Source organism: Lonchura striata, chromosome 14, assembly GCF_046129695.1.
Source record: "Lonchura striata isolate bLonStr1 chromosome 14, bLonStr1.mat, whole genome shotgun sequence".
Classification (NCBI taxonomy): Eukaryota; Metazoa; Chordata; class Aves; order Passeriformes; family Estrildidae; genus Lonchura; species Lonchura striata.
Window position 1 is genome coordinate 5,335,759 of NC_134616.1, and position 19,631 is coordinate 5,355,389.

General features: G+C 49.7%; 1 protein-coding gene across 1 annotated transcript; it reads right to left on the reverse strand.

The window, feature by feature from the left end:
- Nucleotides 1-2,011: 2,011 nt before the first annotated feature.
- On the reverse strand, nt 2,012-18,727 carry RAB41 (RAB41, member RAS oncogene family). The gene is made up of 8 exons (XM_021537741.2): nt 18,532-18,727; nt 16,785-16,843; nt 15,101-15,154; nt 10,050-10,155; nt 9,374-9,485; nt 6,440-6,533; nt 4,755-4,821; nt 2,012-3,938 (listed from the first exon to the last, which is right to left on the reverse strand). Exons 1-8 carry the CDS (start codon nt 18,608-18,610, stop codon nt 3,874-3,876), a joined length of 636 nt encoding a protein of 211 aa, XP_021393416.1. The 5' UTR covers nt 18,611-18,727; the 3' UTR covers nt 2,012-3,873.
- Nucleotides 18,728-19,631: the final 904 nt, after the last annotated feature.

The following is a 19,631-nucleotide window of genomic DNA, read 5'->3' on the forward strand; positions in this document are numbered from 1 at the left end:
CAGCTGCTCCAGCAGGATCCAGATTTTAGCAAGACTTTAATTAAGTGAGCTCTGGGCTGGTTCTGGATCCCTTGATCCTGGATCCCTGGTTGTTGAGCACTCCTGAGCAGAGCACAGGCATTGTTCCACTCTCTTGTGCCATGGAATTCTTCCCTTCTCCTCTGTCCCAGCTCTGCTCTGCATTGCTGGGTTTGCTGGCAACTCCAGGAGTAAAATTCAGCCCCAGTTTGTGCACAGCCCTGGCTGTTTGTGCCTCTTTGCTGATAAAACCCCCACAGTATAGGACTGGGAGTCTGGAAATATTAATTACCAAGGAAATTATCAGCAAATCCAGGGGCAAATGCCTGGTGGGATAACGTTGTAATGGCTTCAGGACAGCCCTGGTTCTGACCTTCTCTTCCTTGTGGTGTTTTTCACTTTTTCTGTAAAAACAATCAATAAATCAAGTACAGCAGCCCGACTTCAGCTTCTTCCCACTCAGGAAGTCTGTGTGGAGGTTGGGATGTACCCACCATGAGCACCATTCCAAGGAAATGCTGGGACAAGGCTCAGCTCCACTCACCCTTGCAGCCTGCAGGAGAAAATTTGGGATCTGCAGCTGTTTCAGGGGCTTTTTCCACTGACTCTGCTGGAAAAATCAGCCCCTGATTAACCTGGAGTGTGTTCCAGCACTGCCAGGAAGGAGCAAGGCAGGATCGTGGCTCTGGTGGCACCAACCCAACTCCAGGAGCAGGGCAGGTCACTGAGCCAGGCTGGGAACGAGGAAAAGACACTGGAAAAGAGATTTTCACTCTGAATTAAATATTAGCTTTTCCACGAGGGGAATGAAGATCCTGGAAGTCCCTTCAACAGTCTGGGAAAGGGAAGGAGACCTCTTGTATCACCTGTCTGTTTTCCCAGAATCTCTGTGTTCCATAGGGAAGAAGGAGCTGCAGATGCAATTTCAAGGTTGAATTTGTCCCTCCTGCTTCAGAGCATTCCCTGGCAGGAGCTCCAGGAAGGTCTCCCCTGCCCCAGGCAGCTCCTCCCAGGGAATGACTCAGGTGTTTTCCTGCTGACCTGGCTGACAGGAAAGGGTGGATTCTTTCCCAAGGCATGCTCTTGTTTTGGGTATGTTAATTAGCAAAGCATTAAGGCCACCAGAATCTATTTCATCCTCCAGAACTCGAGCAGTTACTGATTCCTGGTGGGAAAAAAACAGCTCCAGCAACACTGGGTTTTTTTAGTGACTGACAAAACGGAGCTGAGAGGCACAAATTTGTAGAATCAAGGAATGGTTTGGGTGGGAAGGATCATCCATGGGACAGGGACACCTCCCACTAGCCCAGGTTGCTGCAAGCTCCATCCAGCCTGGGCTGGACACTTGCAGGGATGAAGGGAGCACTGCCAGGGGTTCAGCTGCAGGGAAGCAGCACTGGCAGAGTCCAGCAGGTCCTTCTGGAGCAGCAGGATCAGTCCCAGGTGTGCTGCAGGGCAGGGCTCAACTGAGGGCTCCAGGAGCCACGTGCTCCTGGCTCCAGTCACGTTTGGAGCCACAGGATCCTGTGCTGCTATCCCAAAATAGGGATCCTTCTTCCCAGGCTTTGGTAACCTCTCCCAGGGCTGAGATCATACAAGCACGTCCAGCCCTAAACCTCAGTGAGGCAATTCCACAAGTCACTTGTCCTTCCAACACCTGGACATCACTTCCAGCTCATTGCCTGCTGAATTTCTTGGATTAAATCTCATTTTTTGCTGTTCAGGCTTGAAAGCAACAAAGATCAAATATGAAAAAAGAGACTTCCCGAGAACATTGTCACATATTCCACATTTTACAACATCAACAAAGTCCTTTCTCCCCCTCTGTCCTTCCTTCTGCTCCATTCTTTCTCCCCATTCATCCTTCCTCCTCTATCCCTTCTTCAAGCTGCTTGCTCCATCCTTCCTCCATTCCTCCTCCTCCTCCACCCCTACTCAGGCCAGGCATGTCACACCTCGGAGCAAACCCCTTTTAGAGCTGCAGGAGAGCGCATTGTTGGTGAAATAACTTTATTTATTTAGTGATACACTGTGGCTGTGTCACACAGTCCTTACTCAGAGTTACAGTCACACTTACTCGCTACAGCTACAAGACAGCAGGGCCGGACACACGGCAGGAACACATCCAGAAAAACAGAGGGAAGGGAACTATTGGATTCCACTAATTACCCCCCGCCCCTAATTGGGGTCTCCCCCCTCCCGCCCCGGTCCGTGAGTCGAACAACACGAAGGGACAGCAGAGCTGCCCGTGAGGAGGGACAGCAACACCGCTTCTACAGACACGGACACCGACACCAGCACTCCCACGAGGGGCTATGTACAGGGAATGGGATCAGCTTCCCGAGGGGCAGGGAGGGGGTCGCATCCCAGCTTCCTCCTGCGGGACTCTGCGGTGCACGCAGAGCTCAGGGACGGAGGGACACCCTGAGGAGGGGACAAAGTGCCACTGACCCCCACAGCGTGCTCACTGTCCTCCCACAGCACCCTCCGTGTCACACAGGCCAGCTGGGGAAAGGACAGCGGGATTCTCCTCTCTGCCAATGGACAAACCAGCTTTTTGTGGACCCCCAAAACCCTGGGGAATCTCTGAAATGCTCTATGAGTTATTCAAAACCAGGGTCTGGGGGAAAGGAGGCAGTTCCCAACCTCCAAGGTTGGGGTGTGACACCAGAATTCCCTTCAGCAGCGTCCAATCCTCCACCCAGTGCGACAGGAATTCCCTGCCACTGCTCCCCTCAGCTTTGGCAAAGGTTAAAACTCCCCCGGGAGTGAAATGGCTGCTGGTCCCATCCCAGAGCTCTGCTCCAAGGCCAGAGGCAATGGGAATGATCCCATCAAGCAGCAACCTGGCAATGAGAGTGGAATGTTGCCCTTCCCTCTGCTGTGGCTCTCCTGCTCCGCATGAAGCAGCTCCCACGACAAAGAACAGGAGAGTGGAGATCAGGGAAGGAGCCTGAGGAGCATCCATAACTCCCAGGGCAGGCATTGCCCCGGCAGTGATGGATCCCAGGTCACTGTTTGCTTCCAGAATCCCTGAGGATCTCTCCCCACCCAGCCTCGGGCTGCAAAGCCTCTGTGTCCTCATCCTCCCCCAGGTCTGCAGCCAACACTCACCAACATCCTGTGGATGGGAAGAGATTCCAGCGAGGGGAGCAGGGATGTCCCTGCCACACAAACAGGAGCAACAAGGCCAAAGCTCTCAGAGTCTGGGGCTCTCCAGGCCCTGTGTGACTCGAGGGGCAAAACTGGGAAGTTGTGAGCAAGAGTTAGCCAGGATCACCCACGGAGAGGAGAAACCAGGGAGCTGATGGGGAGTGTGCCCTGCGGGAAGCAAAGCCTGGGAACCTGCAGAGTCCAAAAAGGCAAGTCCAAGTGACTGGTTTAAGCTTAAGGAGTAGCCTTTTTCCAGAGGAAGTGGGGATGCAGGACAGGGGGCTGGAGAAGGCAGGGGGAGGATGCAAGGCAGGAGGGAAGGCAGAAAACCCACCCCCCAAAAGCTTCATTTTTGTCTTCCCTAACTCGGCAGCTTTTCCATGGCATTCACAAGATACATCTGAGCAGGGAGGCTCCAGGTGGGAACGGGGAGAAAGGGAGGAAAGAGAGAAAGAGAGAGAGAAAGTGTGAAGGGCACCGTGGTACCAAAGTGCAACAACATAAAAAAATAAACTTAAAAGACAGGACACTCATTCTGCACTCAGGGCTCAAACCATGCAGTGAGAGGGGCGGCCGGGGCTGCTCCCCACCAGTACACAGGGATTCACTCGCTTGGGAATGGTTTTCCAGCCCCAGAGGGGTGGCAATGAGCAGGGTGTTCTCCGGGAGCCCGGCCGGGCGGGGTGCTGCTGGCAGGGGCTGTTAGCAGGAGCACCCGCTCTCCGTGACTGGCTGCTCGGGGGGCTTCTCTAGTTTGATGTCAATCACTGCAGGGACAGTCAAGGAATCACCCAGCACAGGATTTGGAAGGGTTTGTTTGGGGTGTCTCCATGGCCTGCCTGCACAGGGTGACCGCAAAGGTCTCACGTGGTGAGACCTTTCAGATGGACAAAAAGAATAACAAACTCTGGTGTTTTAAAGCTGTGGGAATTCCAGCCTCAGTTCGATTGGAGAAGCAAAACTTGTGCTGACCATTAGCTGTGTACATTTATACCTGGCCCACAAACAGGGTCATACAATCCCAGGGTGGCTTGGGTTGGAGGGGACCTTAAAGATCCCTCAGTGCCACCCCCTGCCATGGGCAGGGACACCTTCCACTAGTCCAGGGTGCTCCAAACTCCATCCAGCCTGGCCTTGGACACTTCCATGGATCTAGAGGCAGCCACAGCTTCTCTGGGCAATCTGTGCCAGGGCCTCCCCACCTTCACAGGGAAGGATTCCTTCCCAATATCCCATCTAACCTTGCCCTCTGGCAGTGGGAAGCAATTCCCCTTGTCCTGTCACTCCAAGCCATTGCAAATATTCCCTTTCCATGTTTCTTTTTGGCTTCTTCAGGTCCTGAAGGCCTGAATTAGGTCACCCCAAAGCTTCTCTTCTCCATCCTCAATAATCCCAATTGTTCCAACCTTTCCTCATGGCAGAGCTGCTCCATCCCTCTGCTCACACTCCAACAGCTCCGTGCCCTGTTTCAGCCACATCCCTGCAAACCCCAGCAAGGCCCATCCCCACAACGTGCCAAAGAAAGTCAGTAAGCCCAATTTAACACCAGATAATTGCCCAACTTCATGGGAAAATAAGGATACTGTCTTCTTTGCTCTTCTCTGGTGTGCTGTCCATCCCAGGTAAGGCAGCAGCCACACGGCGGAAAAGCTGGAAAGCAGCAAGAGAGAAGCTCAAGGCTTGTCAGAAACAAGTTCCTGTTAGAAACATCGTTTTACAGCAGGACTCTGAGGCTGAGTTGTACAAACTCCTTAAGTGGGTACTTCAGCAGGCAGAGCAGTGATCAAAAATGTCATCAGAATTTTATGTAGGAAATTTCACAGGTTTTAAAGAACTTGCATTAAAGAACTTATTCAATGCCTACAAAAAAACAGGTTTTTTTTACCTGTTCCTACTTAAAGAGAACATGGAATTAATTGGTAATATTCTTCCAGGGACTCATGGAACTCCCTCCTGCACTTACTAAACATCATTTACCATGTTCAGCCTCTGCTTGTGCACACAGGGTGCACATCTGGGGATTTCTGATCACTCAGCTGGCACTGAATATTCCTTTGTGGAACAACAGAGCTTTTAGAGCCCAGCCCTTCAGATCAGTCCTGCTGCCAAAGAGCCATTCCTCAGCAGAACTGCTGGTTCCAGGGAGCTGCACTTACACTGGGAAGGGTTATGGTATCCCCAGAAAACCTGGAAAATGGATTTGCATCATTCCTCAGTCAACGTTTGGAGCTCGTCCTGCTGCCCTCACACAGCACAGACACTGCCAGGCTGCTGAACTCTGCTGCATCAAACCCCAGAGCAATCCCTGCTGCTGCTGATTCCCCTCCCAGCAGCTCCTCAGCCACCCCCAAAGGGTGTTCCTTGCAAATCCAAGGTCCCAGGGAGGTGCTGGGGTTTGCAGCCTTCAAATCCCAGCTCTCCTCACGAACACCCACAGGGCAGAGAAGGCAACACGAGTCAAAATCAACCACTAAAGTGGGTTCAATATAGAACAGCCACAAAAACTGAGCCCAAAGCCTCCCAGCCCCACTGTGAGGCTGTACCAAGCTGCTGGTGTGCAGCAAACCCCTGAGGATGTTTCCCAGTTTCCCCCAGAGCTCACAGATTCTTATTCCAAGCTCTGTCATATTCAAAACAATCCCTGAACCACTGGAGAGGGGAATCACAAGCAAAGGGCATAAACAGAAATCTGAGAAATTCTGCTTACAATGAGAATGTAAAGGTTATTTTGCTGTTTGGTTGATCAAACATTGGCACTTGGACAGTCCCTAAACTTTGAGAGGACTCAGCTGGAGTCAGCTCTGGGCAGCCTGCTCTGAGCAGGAGGGTTGGAATGGGTGATTTCCAGAGATCCCTTCCAACCTCAACTCCTCTAAAATATTTCAAGATTCTCTAGCTGGCAAACAGAAGGAGGATCTTCTACTCCAGTGCATCAGCAGAAACAATTCTCCCCACCGATGTCACAAACAGTGCACTGACTGTGAACCAAACCAAACCAAATTCCAGCTGACTGGCTGCACAAAACAATGATTTTCTCCCTTTCCCATCCCTCAGCACATTCTGGAGTCAGTCCTCCTTTGTTTCAAGGCTTAGCTTTGACAGGGAATCACTGACTCAACAGGAAAGGAGCTTGCACTACACAAACCAAGAAACATCTCAGGGGCTGGCAGTCAATGTGAGGAAATTGCTGCAGGATCACAAATCCACCCTGGAGCAGCCCCAGAGCAGGGAGGGGAGACTCCTGGCTGAGAACACAGCCTGGATGTACCTGTTTCACATTGTAGCCAGTCTTTGCACTGGTCTCAATGAACATCACATTCAGCTCTTTGGCTCTCTGTTCCCCTTCCTCTGTGGTGATTTGCCTGCACAAAGGTGGAAAAGAGACACAAGGAACACAAGGAATAGTTAGAGATGGCTGGCAGGGAGTTGCTGCTCTCCCTCCAAGAGCCCACCTCAGGACCCTGGAGGCTTCAGCACCCCCAGGTCTTTCAGCTGGGAGTGAAAACATCTCAGGAAAGCTCCCCAGGGAACACCTGGAGTTGTGGCAGGTGAGCAGGACAGGATGAAACCTGTGCACAACATCTGAGCCTCATCCACAGCATTCCAGGCAAGGAAAAATCCCCATATTGAGACAGGGAGCTTCCCAAATGTGAGAGAGGCAATGTTGTGAGGTGACACAGAGACTCCAGAAGGGCTCCAGCAGCAGGGACAGTGCAGCAGCTTGGGAACAAGCACCTGGAATTGCCCCTCTGTGTCCCACTGAGTCCTGCTTTAGCTCTGCTTTCAACACACAGCACATTCAGCTCCTGGGCTTTTCCCTCAGCCTCCTCTACAGAAACCTGTCTCCAGTAATGAGAACAAATCACAGAGCAGAAAAGCCAAACCAAAGCAAAAGAGTCCAAAAATGAGAGAAAGAAAACTGCAGGGAGGAAAAAAAAAAACCCACACAAAACAACCCCAAAAAACAAAACAAAAAAAAACCCCAAAAAAACCCCCAAAAAAAAAAAACCCAGCCACCAACTGAAGCAACATTGAGTGGAATTAAAAACTTACCAGGCTGCACTGAACAGGAACAGGGCTATTTTTAGTGCTGCTTTTTGGGCTCAGAACTTGCCTCATCCCTGGTTTTTATCAGAGGATGAATGGCTTCATTGTATTCTGCCTCAAAATAATAATGTCACCTTTGTGACACCAAAGGTGGCTTTGTCCAGCCTTTACAGACCCAGAATTTCAGCCTCACACAAGCCCAAGTTCCTTTGAAAAGAAAGGCAAGGCAGCTCTTGTTACTGACACCTGGATACTCCCTTCCCTAACATTCCAAATTCCAGCCCACACCAGGACTACTGTCACATTCAGCTCCCAAAATAAGAATTTCCAGAGCTGCATGAACTTCAGCTGTAACTGCTTCAAACAATTTTCTGGTATTTTTAATTCTTCCAGCAGTGCCGGGCCAGTTGTTGTGCACCATCAGGAAATACTCCAAGGGTGAAATGATCCCACTGACCTTTCTAGTTTCACATGAAACTGGATTTTGAAAGGAATTAGAAATGCCAGGTTGTTCTGTCAGGGAGCTGCAGTTATTCCCATCTCCCAGAAGGGAATGGGAGAGGCTCAGTGGCCAAAATCCAGAGCTGGCTCTGGGACAACATCTTGGATTTTGCTTTTGTGAACAATTTCAGGGTCTGATTGTGAGTTCATCCCACATGGAATTCTTAAGCAAAAATAACTGTATGTGTTTTTATTATATTCCTGAAGCTCTGAGCATCAAGTTTTAGGAATAACTCCAAAGTGCAAGGCATGGGACACCTCAAAATGCTTCCCAGTGAAGTGGGAAAAGCCAAATGGAATTATCCCTGCTTTTCCTGCTGAGCATGAAAATTAAAAACCTGCAGGGCAAACAGCCAGGACACAAAACCACCAGAATCACAGGAGAAAATCCACATCACAACACATCCTGAAGGAATGTGTAACTGCAGGAGTGAGCAAAGCAGGAGTTAGAATTAAAAATTAAAAATGTGGGAATGTCCCACAATGAAATACTCAGATCACTCTGCCCATCATCCCAAGAAACAGAGTAAACTGATACTCAAATAAAAGCCAAGATTTTGCTGAGAAAACATTAATTTCATCTATAAATTGTTCTCCTTCTATCAGGAAAATCTTGTTAACAGTCAACAAGGATTTGATATTTTAAGGCTTTATTTTGCTGTGAGATCCAGGTGTTTCCCAGTTCTACCTTCCTGAGGTGATTTTCTGTGCATCAGAACAAAATCCCTCTGTGGTTTCAAGCCCTCACACATGCCCTGACAGCCAAAGCCCACATTTCTGGGATGTCTGAGGATGTCTCAGCAGGAAGAGCTGAACTGCCTGGTTCACTCCATCTTCCCTCTGCCAACTGCTCCTGGCACACCCATTAAAATAAAAACCTTCCCTTACCTACACTGCCCCTGAAACCTTCCTAAGGAACACAAATCTCTGAAAATCTTCACCAAAATCATTGTTAAATCAACAATCCAGAGAAGGATTTGAAATAAGAATACAAAGCAAAGCCTGTGCCCTTCTAAGAGCTCATGACATTGGTTATTTTGGGTCATGTGCTGTAGAATTAAGAGTATAAAAGCAAAATGGAACCTCCCAAAACATTTATCTGTGTCATTTTAGGAGTCTAATTAAATTATTGGATCTGTCTTTGGGGGATGTTTGGGTTTTGCTGATTTGGTTTCCTTTCACATATCCATAAGTTCAGTGTGTGTTATGTATGACATGAAATTTATACTCAGAGAAATTGCTACTTTTAGATCCTACAAAAGTTTGTGCTGCTTCTTAATGAGGAGAAACTGTGCCATGAACTTCCAGCTGCATGTGCAGAGAGAGTGAGGAAAATTAGTGGAAAATAGCAAAAAATCAGCTGATTTCTTTGCTTCCACAGGCAGCTTTTAGCCTTTACCTCAGTGTGAAAAATAAAATCAGACAAAATACTCTACTGAGACAATGGTGCAGAGCCACTTAAGCCATTTGTTTAAGGTGGGTTTGTTTTAAACTATTTGTTGGACAACAAAGGGAATAACTTTTGCTGAAACCAGAAATGAGAATTTCCTGACAGGCAAACGATGTGTTTAAAACTAAGCCTTGTTTTAAGGCCACACTGGCCCCAGTCCCTGGTGGTTCTGGGCAGGGCACAGGGCCCAGTTTCCCTCGGTACCTCTTGTCTGCCAGGTCGGTTTTGTTCCCCACCAACATGATGATGACATCGCTGCCTCGCTCTGTCCTGACGTCATCGATCCACTTGGAGGTTTGCTGGAAAGAATTCAAGTCTGCAGGGAAGAATGAAATAGCAAAGCTGAGGATAAAACTCCTTTATGACAGGGAAAATGCTTCACTTGTACTCAGGTGCTTCTCCCAACTGTTGTCCTGATTTTTAAGTGTTAAGTTTTCTTTTACAGTTCTTTTGAAAGTGTTAAAGTTATTTCAAAAGTTTTCTATGCCTTACATAATTCTACTGGAGTCTCACGCACTGTTCATGTAAATAATGATTGTTTTGCATCTTTTTGTGGGAGGAGAGAATTGATGGACTGTTGGTTTGACCAGTGTGGTTGGAGAGGTGGCAATTCCATCCTCCAATCCACTGTCACTTTTGGAATTCTTTATATTGCGAGATCAGAAATAAAATTGGCTCTTTTCCTCTTTTGAACTTACCAAGCTTCTGTGTGCTCATTTCTTGTCCAAAACAGTGACACCCAACCTCCCCACCCCGCATCGATTATTTCCCATCCAGAAAGACAAGGAAGGGGTGAAAACATTTCTGATTTTAAAGATGTTCCTGCAGAACTTGTGGCTGTAAGTTCTCAGTTCTGCCAAGGACAGAGCAGAGCACTCACTCGTGATGTCGTAGACCACGACGGCGATGGTGGAGTCGCGGATGTAGCTGGGGATGAGGCTGCGGAACCGCTCCTGCCCCGCCGTGTCCCAGAGCTGCAGCCGGACCTGCTGGGGCCAGCCCGGCCCACAGGGAGAGGAGAGAGAGCAGGAAAACCCTTTAGGGAAAAGGCCACTTCCACACCCAGCTGCAGCAGCTGAGGTGACCTCGGCACCTCGCCCCAAATCCAACCCCAGCAGAGCTGATTCCTGTTTGTAAAGTGCTAGAATTCCCTCCCTTGCTTGCCCAGAGATCCTGCTACTCCCAAACATCTCTAGGGTTTGGCTCCCACCTCATTGCTGGGGGTAGCCAACAGTACAGCACTGATCTCCCAGGATTATGGATGGGATCTCCAGAGGACTCATAGCCTGGAGCATCTCTGATCAAAGCTTTTGGGGCAATTCCCACAGGACAGCCACCAGGCAGGAAAACAGCATCCAACCTCCAGCACAGAGCATCCATGTGATGGCAGTGGGGATTTTCATGTGATACTGAAGCAACGATAAAACTTAAATTCCAGTAGAAATGAAAACAAGTGTTACACCCTGCAGGGTTCAGGTGGTGCAAAGGCCATTGGGTTCTGCCTTCCAGAGCAGCACAGGAGTCACAAAAATGCTGGGCAAGAAGAGTTTGACCCCAAACACAAACTGTTATTATGATAAATTATTATATATGACAGCTCCAAGGTCTGGGACCTGCCTGGCTGAACCAGCACTGCTCAAAAACTCCCCAAACAAAAAGCTTTCCACACTGGGAGTGCCTCCTTTTCCTTCGCCCCACAGCCCCTAAAAACAGGATTGCTCCTCATTCCCAACAGTTTTATGGAGGCACCCACTGGTTCCCAGTTTACAGCCACAAATAATCCCAGCAGGGAGGCAGAGCACTGGTTAATGAAGCAGCTCATCAAGGAAAAAGCAGCTTCTTCAGGACCAATCACTGCTTGTTTCGAAGAGGATGAGAAGCTGATAGAGCACAGGCTTGCAGTCGGATTCAAAACAACATCTTATCTCCATCATCAGGGAATGTCGAGCTGATGCCCTGAGGCTTAAGGAAGATTAGGGTTTATAGTTAAAGCAATTAGCTCCTGCTTCATTTTGACGGCAGACTTGATTACAGGAGCAGAAGTCAGGGCTCTTCTCTATGCCAGAAAACTCACGGTGACAAAGTGGGAGCACCTGGGCAGTGTCACAGCAGAGCTGGAATATCAGACTGATCCAAACAGCCCCTGGACTTCCCAAATTTCCACACCCTCCCTGGACAGTGCTGTTACACTGGAATATTCCCCATGAACATTCACCCAGGTGGTGACTGAACCACCCCAAACCTTCAGATTCACAGGCAAAGGCAGCTGGAGGAAGCAGCCCAGGTAATTTGTTTAATTTGTTAAATGTATTAAATTAATATAGTTTGTTTAATTTGCAATTTGTGCAGGGTAAAGTTATTTGAAGGAAGGTCTCCAGTGAGCAGGTGCCACACGGACACCCCTGACATGACCCAGGTTTGCTGCATTTCTACAAGTCCAGGTTTGCGTGCATCCATTTTGGAAGGGAAAATACAAATAACCACTGTGGGACACCAGGAATGAGCCCAGCCCCCCTTAGGAACAACCTTCAGGAGGGGCCTGAGCTGAGTATGGACTCCCCTCATGGATCTCTCCACCTGCATTTTGGGATGTCCAGCACATCAACATTAGCTAAGCATTTTCATTGTGCCCCCAGAAGTACCTGAGCATGTCCCTTCTGCGACACAAGAAAACTTTAAACCTCTCAGTCACTAAGAACAGTGAAAAAAGGAAAATATCTGCAAATATCAGCCTGTTACTGAAGAATTATGAGATCAGCTGTCACTTAATTTCTTCTGACATGGCTGGGAACTGTTAAGAACAGCCTGGCCTGGCAAAATGTTTCCAGCTGCCTGGATAAACAGCATCCTGGAGCTGCACAGTGGGAAAAATGACAGCAAGCTGTGCATCCTGCCCCCCTGCCTCAGCCAGGAGAGTCCCCAGCACAGGCCACCACCTGCACACCTCTGTGCTCCTCAAACAGGCCAGTCTGACATTATTTACACCAAACCAGGAATTCCCCAGGACTCCTCTGGGAGAAATACCAGGAAATTATTTGCCCTGAACAGTGAGGAAAAATCACAGCCTGTTATTTAAGCGCTTCAGCCTAGCAGAGCAAAACAAACACCTCACTCTAAACTTGTTTGTAATAGAATAAAGCTGGGCCAGAGCTTTGCCACCTGTGCTGTTTACTGAAATTTATATAAATCCGGATACTGTAGATTAACAAAACCCCCACCAGATCAAGTGGAATCAATTACAAGAAGTTACAGTGAGATAATTCTCTTCATAACTTCCAATCTTGTATTAAAACATTCATGTCAAGAGTTACAGAGAATTTCCCTCTAAGCTTGTTTGTTCTCTAGAAATTGTGAAATCTTTAGAAGTCTTTCAAAAGCTCTCTCATGAGTCTCCAGGTCTCTTTTGCAACAGAATGGGAATCTTGACTCCTCCTAAGTCACTCCACAGCTTCTGTTTAGAAGGGTCTTATTTTGCTTTACCTACTCTGACAGCATTCCTTTGCTTTAGCACCTGAAGCTGTTACTTGTATAACCTCTCTCCTTACCCAGAAATGAAAAAGAAAAATAATTTTGAAGATTAAAAAAAAAAAAAAAAAACTAAAGCAGAAAAAACAATAAAGCTTTCCAAAGACTGCCAACAACCAGCACAGACACAGGAATTCCCAATCCCTGCCAACACCCACAAGAGGCTGATGGGCTATTTTAGCTCTTTTTGGGTACCACCACACCACTTCCAGAGTAAAGACATGTGTTAAAAGCCAGGTCCCTGCAGACCCTGGGCTCCATACCTACTTGTGATGTCAAAGACAATGAAAGCCACAGCAGAGTCACGGATGGAGCTGGGAATGAGGAACCTCTCCTGGCCGGCTGTGTCCCACAGCTGCAGCCTGATCTGGGAAATGGAGAAGTGCAGGGCAAGGGGAAGGGGAACAGCAGGAAAATGGAGAACAAAACCAAAACTCAAGTGAAATCAAAATAAATAAATGAAAATAAGTTTGCAAAGCAAAACTAAGGCAACAAAAGGAAAAGTTCAAACGGAACAGAAATGTGAAAAGAGGCAGCGATACTTCCCGGGGGCTGGGAACATCCCTCCCTCCACACACCCAGGAATAGCTCACACATTCCAACACCAGAAACTGGGAGAGCCCCAAACCCCTCCTCATGGCACCAGCTAACAAGGGAAATGAACAGCCAAGCCTCAGGGATCCTGCCAGAGCAGCCACACAAACAGCCAGCCAGATGTGGGACTCCTGACCCTCAGGACCACCTCAGCCCAGCCTGGATGATCCCACTGGAAAACCAGAGGTGGTGGAAGCTCCACCAGCAGCCACCCTCCAGGCTGGCTTCTCCTGCACTGCAATCCAACAGGCTGGGAAGACACGGACACACAGAGAAGGAGGAACTGCTCAGTCTGTCAGGAATGAGGGGAACTGGGAAATGGATGTGGCTCCTGACAGCCAGGACTGAGGATGGGGCTTCTGGTGGCTCCAGCTCACTTAATGCCACACATCCCAGTGCTGGGAATGTCACACAGCTGCCCTTCCTGGGAGAGGGTTTTAAAGAACCAAATTCCACATGAATTTCATGGAATCACAGAATGGTTCGGGGTGGATGGGATGTTAAAACTCATCTCATTCCACTCCTGCCATGGCAGGGACACCTTCCACTGTCCCAGCTTGCTCCAAGCCCTGTCCAATCTGGCCTTGGACCCTTCCAGGGATGAGGATCCCTTCTGCTGGCTTTTGCTGTAAAGCCTTATCAAATCCACCAAAGCACACATCCCAGCTGGAGCTCAGCATTCCTCATTTCCAGCACAGAAATCAAAGCCTCCTGCAAAATCCAGCATGAACCACATCTGAGAAACTATCCCAGTGTCTGAATTTTCTCAGCTTCTTTGCTTGTATTTGTCCCTCCTCTTATCTACACTCCACACCTCTGTTATCTGAACAGGCTTTATGGGCTTTGTGAACCACTTACATAACCAGGAAAACTCACAGCATTCCAACACTGGGAGGAAAATGGGATTTTCTGGATAGCAGGGCAGCAGGTGAATGACATCCTAATTTACAAAACCATGAAAAACCCCCACCACCATAACAGCACACAGACATCCACAGGTGTCAAGCAGCATTCCCAGGATCTTTGCCTTAAACAGAGGTTAAGGAAGGGCTTTTCTAAGAGGGAAACACTGGTAAAGAAGCAGAGAAACTCTCAGGAAACTCAGCACACACTCTGAAAACAGACTTCTGTGGAAGCAGCAGGCCCAAAGATCCACACAGGAGTGTTCCCTGCTCCCCACAGCTCTGTCACACTCCTTACACAGCAGTAAAATGGGAAAAATGCAAACACTGGCAAAACACAAGCAAACACACAAATACTGAGAGGAAATCCAGGAGAAGGGAGTGAGAGGTCTCTGTGCAAACAGGAATCTCATGCAGGCTAAATCCCAAATTACTTTATTGCAGTAGGTCAGAGCTGTGTTACCACAAGAACTTCCTAGGAGGAGCAGTGAGGTCTAATCATGAAGGATTTCATGACTTGGAACACTCCTTGGCTTTTTATTGGCTCCAGGAGCTGCACTGCATGAGCCAGGTGGGTCCTTTCCAGCTCAGAATATCCTGTGGTACCTGAGGTCTGCTCAGCCCTTTTCATCCTGTCAATCCCAGAGGCAGAGCTGCAAATTCAGGGAGCAAACTGCACCTAAAGCAGATCCACACAAGAGGCAGCACACTCCCTGGGATGTGGCCATTATCCATCCCAAATTTTCCGTGGAAGCCTTTGACTTCCTGACAGAGGCATCAGATCTTGTACCAGTGATGGGATTCAACAGAGGCTGGTTCTCTGGAGGCTGCTGGGGGGGATTTCAGCAGCTGCTGGAGGAAGAGCCAGGGGAAAGAGCCCTCCCGGCCATCCCAGCCCTGCCCCACTCACCGTGCGGTCCTCCAGGTACATTGTTTTGGACAGGAAATCAATTCCAATGGTTGCCTGGAAAGAGGAGAAGCATTAAGAGCTGTGACTTGCCTTCCAGCATCCCCTTTCTGTACAAACTCTCAGAAACGTCCCCAAACTTGTTATGAAGCTGGTAAAGTGATTTGCCTTCAATTGCCTTCAGCCGAGGTGATAAAAACAAAGCAATCTGGGGATCTGCACCAGCCACATTTCACAGCATTCCTCAACACTTCTCAGCTCCACAAGAACCTCTGAGTCTGGATTTTAACCTCAGACATTCCTGTATCTCCACACAGATCATATCTGAGCTGGCAGCTCCTTCTGGCCTGCCCCAGTTCAGTCTGGTAAGAATTATCTAGTTAGAAATAGCCAAAAGGTAGAACAAACGAGATCTATAAAATACAGGCAGCTGAAAGCTAAAAATCCATGTTTATCCAGGCCTTTCCACTTCAGAATGTGCTTCCTTTCCAGTGACATTCAGCAGCTTCATCTCCCAGGCAGGTCTGCATCCACTCCCGTTCCCATTGCTGCAGCAATTCCAGCTCAAAGGCATTTAAAATAACGTACTTAGTTAGGTGCACTCCCAGGCACTTCAATCAAGGAGCTGTCCCAGCTCATCAAAACCCCAGGAAAGAGGAGAGAGCTCCTGATGTACCAGATTTGAGTTTTTTAGGTAGATTATCCCCGCCCTTAACACTCACAGCTGAATGTGTACCACTGGATAATTGTAAAGAGCAACACAGTCAGTTTTGGGAGGGAAAATTTATTTCTGGGAGGTTTATTTTCCAACCAGGCCATGGTTTATAACAGCTACAACAAGCAATAAATAAATTTATCACAGCATCTCAAAAAGAGTCAGGAAAAGAAAGGAAACACAGGAGAAGAAAAAGCACAGGAAGCACAAGAGGATCCAGTTCCAGTGAGTGACTTGTCCTCGACTTCAAATCACCCCAATCTAACCCAGTAACTCTTCTAGGCTGAATTAAAAGATAAAACCCTAATCTCACCTGCTTTACAGATATTTGATATTCCCATGAAATACTTCTGAGTGCCTTTGATGCAATTAATTCTTCCCCAAACCTTCAGGCCTCTTACACATCTTCTGCTTTTCATCTGCAGCCTCTTCATCCCCACCCCCCTCTTTGCCTGCCAAGACTTCCCTGGCTTTTCCTATCTTTAGTCCTTTAGTCAAAAAATAGTAATAAAAAAAATTGAGAGACAGAATATACCAAGCTGACTTCTGGCAGATCCATCTACACACTCCAGACTCAACTCTTCCGACTGAAATGGAAGCTCTAAAGATAACAGAGACTAAGAATGTCGGAAGATGTTGGGTTTTTATTCATTCTCCATTTCCTGAGGCTCCCATATCCAACACCAGAAATCCTGACCATAAAACAATGTTCTTCCCATTTTCCTCGAGGCTTCTCACAGGATTTATCCCACATCCAAAGGGGATCTAAACCTCGCTCCCTTTCTGGACACTGCATTTGCTGACATCACACAAGATGCTTTGATTTACCACTTCAGAGCACATTGTAACCTCTTAACTGATTTTGAGCTGACATCTCATGGAGAAATGGGCTCCCAGGCATCAATTTGAACAGCAGGGCATAGATTTATTAATAGAAATATATTTAAAAAGCAAATAAATGCTATCACATACCTGGTAAGTATTGTCAAAACTGTCATACATAAACCTGGTGATCAGGGAGGTCTTCCCAACTACAAGAGAAGAGAAAAATTACTTTCAAGCAGCAGTGGGGGAAAAAAAAAATATCACTGCTTTGGGAGTGGCACTGATCTGACAGCAGCTGCCAGTCTCAGGCCATTCCAGCTACACCTTCCTGGGAAACAGCCAGCTGGAAAATTCAGTCCCAAAATGACAGAGGCAGATCAATCTCTGCAGGTCCAAACTTAATCACGGAGATAACCTGGCCCTCAGATCAGGTGTGCTGATAACAAAGAACCAGCTGTTTGCTTTGGGCAAGCAATAAATCTGCTTTCTTACCCTGTTCTGCTCCTTATGTAATCCCCAAGTCTGGGACACAAACATCAAAACAAAGCAGGTGATATCCCAGATGCTGTTCTGCTGCCTCTGGCTGTGTGGAAAAAGCAATATTCCACACTCCCATCCTTCCTCCATAACAAGATTTGAGATACAGAGCAAACTCTGGTGCTTTGCTTCAAAACTTTAAATTTACATCTCCAAATATCATCACGAGACAAAGTGCAGAACTGACAAGAAGTGAAAAACAAAGATAAAGCTGCAATTCTGGCAGAGGAAGCTGGAGGAAGCTGAGAAAAATTCAGAGGACACTGACAGAAGACAAAAGAGGAATAAATTGCCTAAAAAGGTTGTGAAATTAGGAATGTTAGGGAGGGTTAAAAACACATTAGACAAATGCCTATCAGCTGCAATGTCAATACTCCATTGGAAACGTTGGGAAATTAGAAAACTTCCGGAAATCCCTCCAAGACCTCTAGTTCCAAGCTCGAGGAGAAGGTGATGAGTAACCAACCCCACGATGGTTTAGGTTGGAAAAGGACGTTAAAGCTGATCCAGTTCCACCCCGGTCGCGGGCAGGGGACACCTTCCACCGTCCAGCTGGAACGGGCCTCGGCCACTGCCAGCGAGCAACCACCAGGATTCCCAGGAAAACACACAACTCATCCCCCTATTCCCAGGGAAGGGGCACAAAAGGGAGGCAAAACAAAACCCCCGCGGCTGCGAGGGAGGGATGCCGCGGCCAGGGGGGCAGCGCAGCCCCGGGGCCGCCTCCCCGCATGGGCTGCGGGCGCACTGCGGACCGGGAGGGCGGAACGGAGCCCCGGGCGGCGGGAAGGGAAGGGCCGGGAAGGGAAAGGCCGGGAAGGGAAAAGCCGGGAAGGGAAGGGCCGGGAAGGGAAGGGCCGGGAAGGGAAAGGCCGGGAAGGGAAAGGCCGGGAAGGGAAGGGCCGGGAAGGGAAGGGCCGGGAAGGGAAAGGCCGGGAAGGGAAAAGCCGGGAAGGGAAAGGCCGGGAAGGGAAGGGCCGGGAAGGGAAAGGCCGGGAAGGGAAGGGCCGGGAAGGGAAGGGCCGGGAAGGGAAGGGCCGGGAAGGGAAGGGCCGGGAAGGGAAAGGCCGGGAAGGGAAAAGCCGGGAAGGGAAGGGCCGGGAACGGAGCCCCGGGCGGCGGGAAGGGAAAGGCCGGGAAGGGAAGGGCCAGGAACAGAGCCCCGGGCGGCGGGAAGGGAAGGGCCGGGAAGGGAAAGGCCGGGAAGGGAAAGGCCGGGAAGGGAAGGGCCGGGAACGGAGCCCCGGAGCCCTCGGGCCGGGCCGCCCCTCCCCGCACCGCATCCCCGAGCCCGGGCACGGCGCGGCCTCGGCCCCGGGCGCTGCCCCCGCCCCGCACGGCCCCGCCCGGTGCTCACCGCTCTGCTCGCCCAGGAAGACGAGCTTGAACTTCCTGAGCGGGTTGCCGAAGTCGCCGCCGCTGCCGGGCGCGGACATGGCGGCGCGGGGGGGCCGAGCGGGAGCCGTGATGGGGACAAGGAGACAGCGCCGAGCGGCCCGGCACCACCGCCCCGCGCGTCACCTCCGCCGCGTCACCGCCGGCCCGCCCCGCGGGAGGAGGGCCGCGGCGGGGCCGGGCCGCCGGGCAGCGCGGTCGCCACGGCGACGGGAGCGGGGTGCCGCGGGGATGGGCAGGGCGGTTGCCGCGGCGACCGCGCGGCCGCCCGGGAGAGGATGGTGCGGGTTGTGGCGGGGGTGGAGCCGGCTGTGGCGGGGGTGGTTGTAGCAGAATGGGTCTGGCTGTACCGGGGGTGGTTGTAGCGGGACTGGACTGTAGGATACATCTTGCGGCTGTAGCAGGATTCAGGGTCTGGCTGTACCAGGATTGGACTGTAGGATACATCCTGCAGCTGTACCAGGATGCAGGGTCTGGCTATACTGGGATTGGACTGTAGGATACATCCTGTGGCTGTAGCAGGATGCAGGGTCTGGCTGTACCAGGATTGGACTGTAGGATACATCCTGCAGCTGTACCAGGATGCAGGGTCTGGCTGTACCAGGATTGGACTCTAGGATACATCCTGCAGCTGTACCAGGATGCAAGATGCAGGGTCTGGCTGTACTGGGATTGGGCTGTAAGATACATCCTGCAGCTGTACCAGGATGCAATATGCAGGGTCTGGCTGTACTGGGGATGGTTGGACCAGGATTGGACTGTAGGATGCATCCTGCAGCTGTACCAGGACACAGGATCTGGGTGTACCAGGGATGGTTGTAGCGGGATTGGATTGTAGGATACATCCTGCAGCGGTAGCAGGAGTCAGGATGCAGGGTCTGGCTGTATCAAGGATGGTTGTACCAGGATTGGACTCTAGGATACATCCTGTGGCTGTAGCAGGATGCAGAGTCTGGCTGTACCAGGGTTGGTTGTACCAGGATTGGACTGTAGGATACATCCTGTGGCTGTAGCAGGATGCAAGGTCTGGCTGTACCAGGATTGGACTGTATGGTATACATC

What these genes read in the sequence shown, in the direction of transcription:
- RAB41 (XM_021537741.2), bottom strand. Translation starts at nt 18,610, where the DNA reads ATGTCCGCGCCCGGCAGCGGCGGCGACTTCGGCAACCCGCTCAGGAAG. An exon ending in CTTCCTGGGCGAGCAGAGCG is followed by an intron (nt 16,844 to 18,531) that starts GTGAGCACCGGG and finishes CTTCTCTTGTAG; the next exon opens with TTGGGAAGACCTCCCTGATC. An exon ending in TGTACCTGGAGGACCGCACG is followed by an intron (nt 10,156 to 15,100) that starts GTGAGTGGGGCA and finishes TGGCCCCAGCAG; the next exon opens with GTCCGGCTGCAGCTCTGGGA.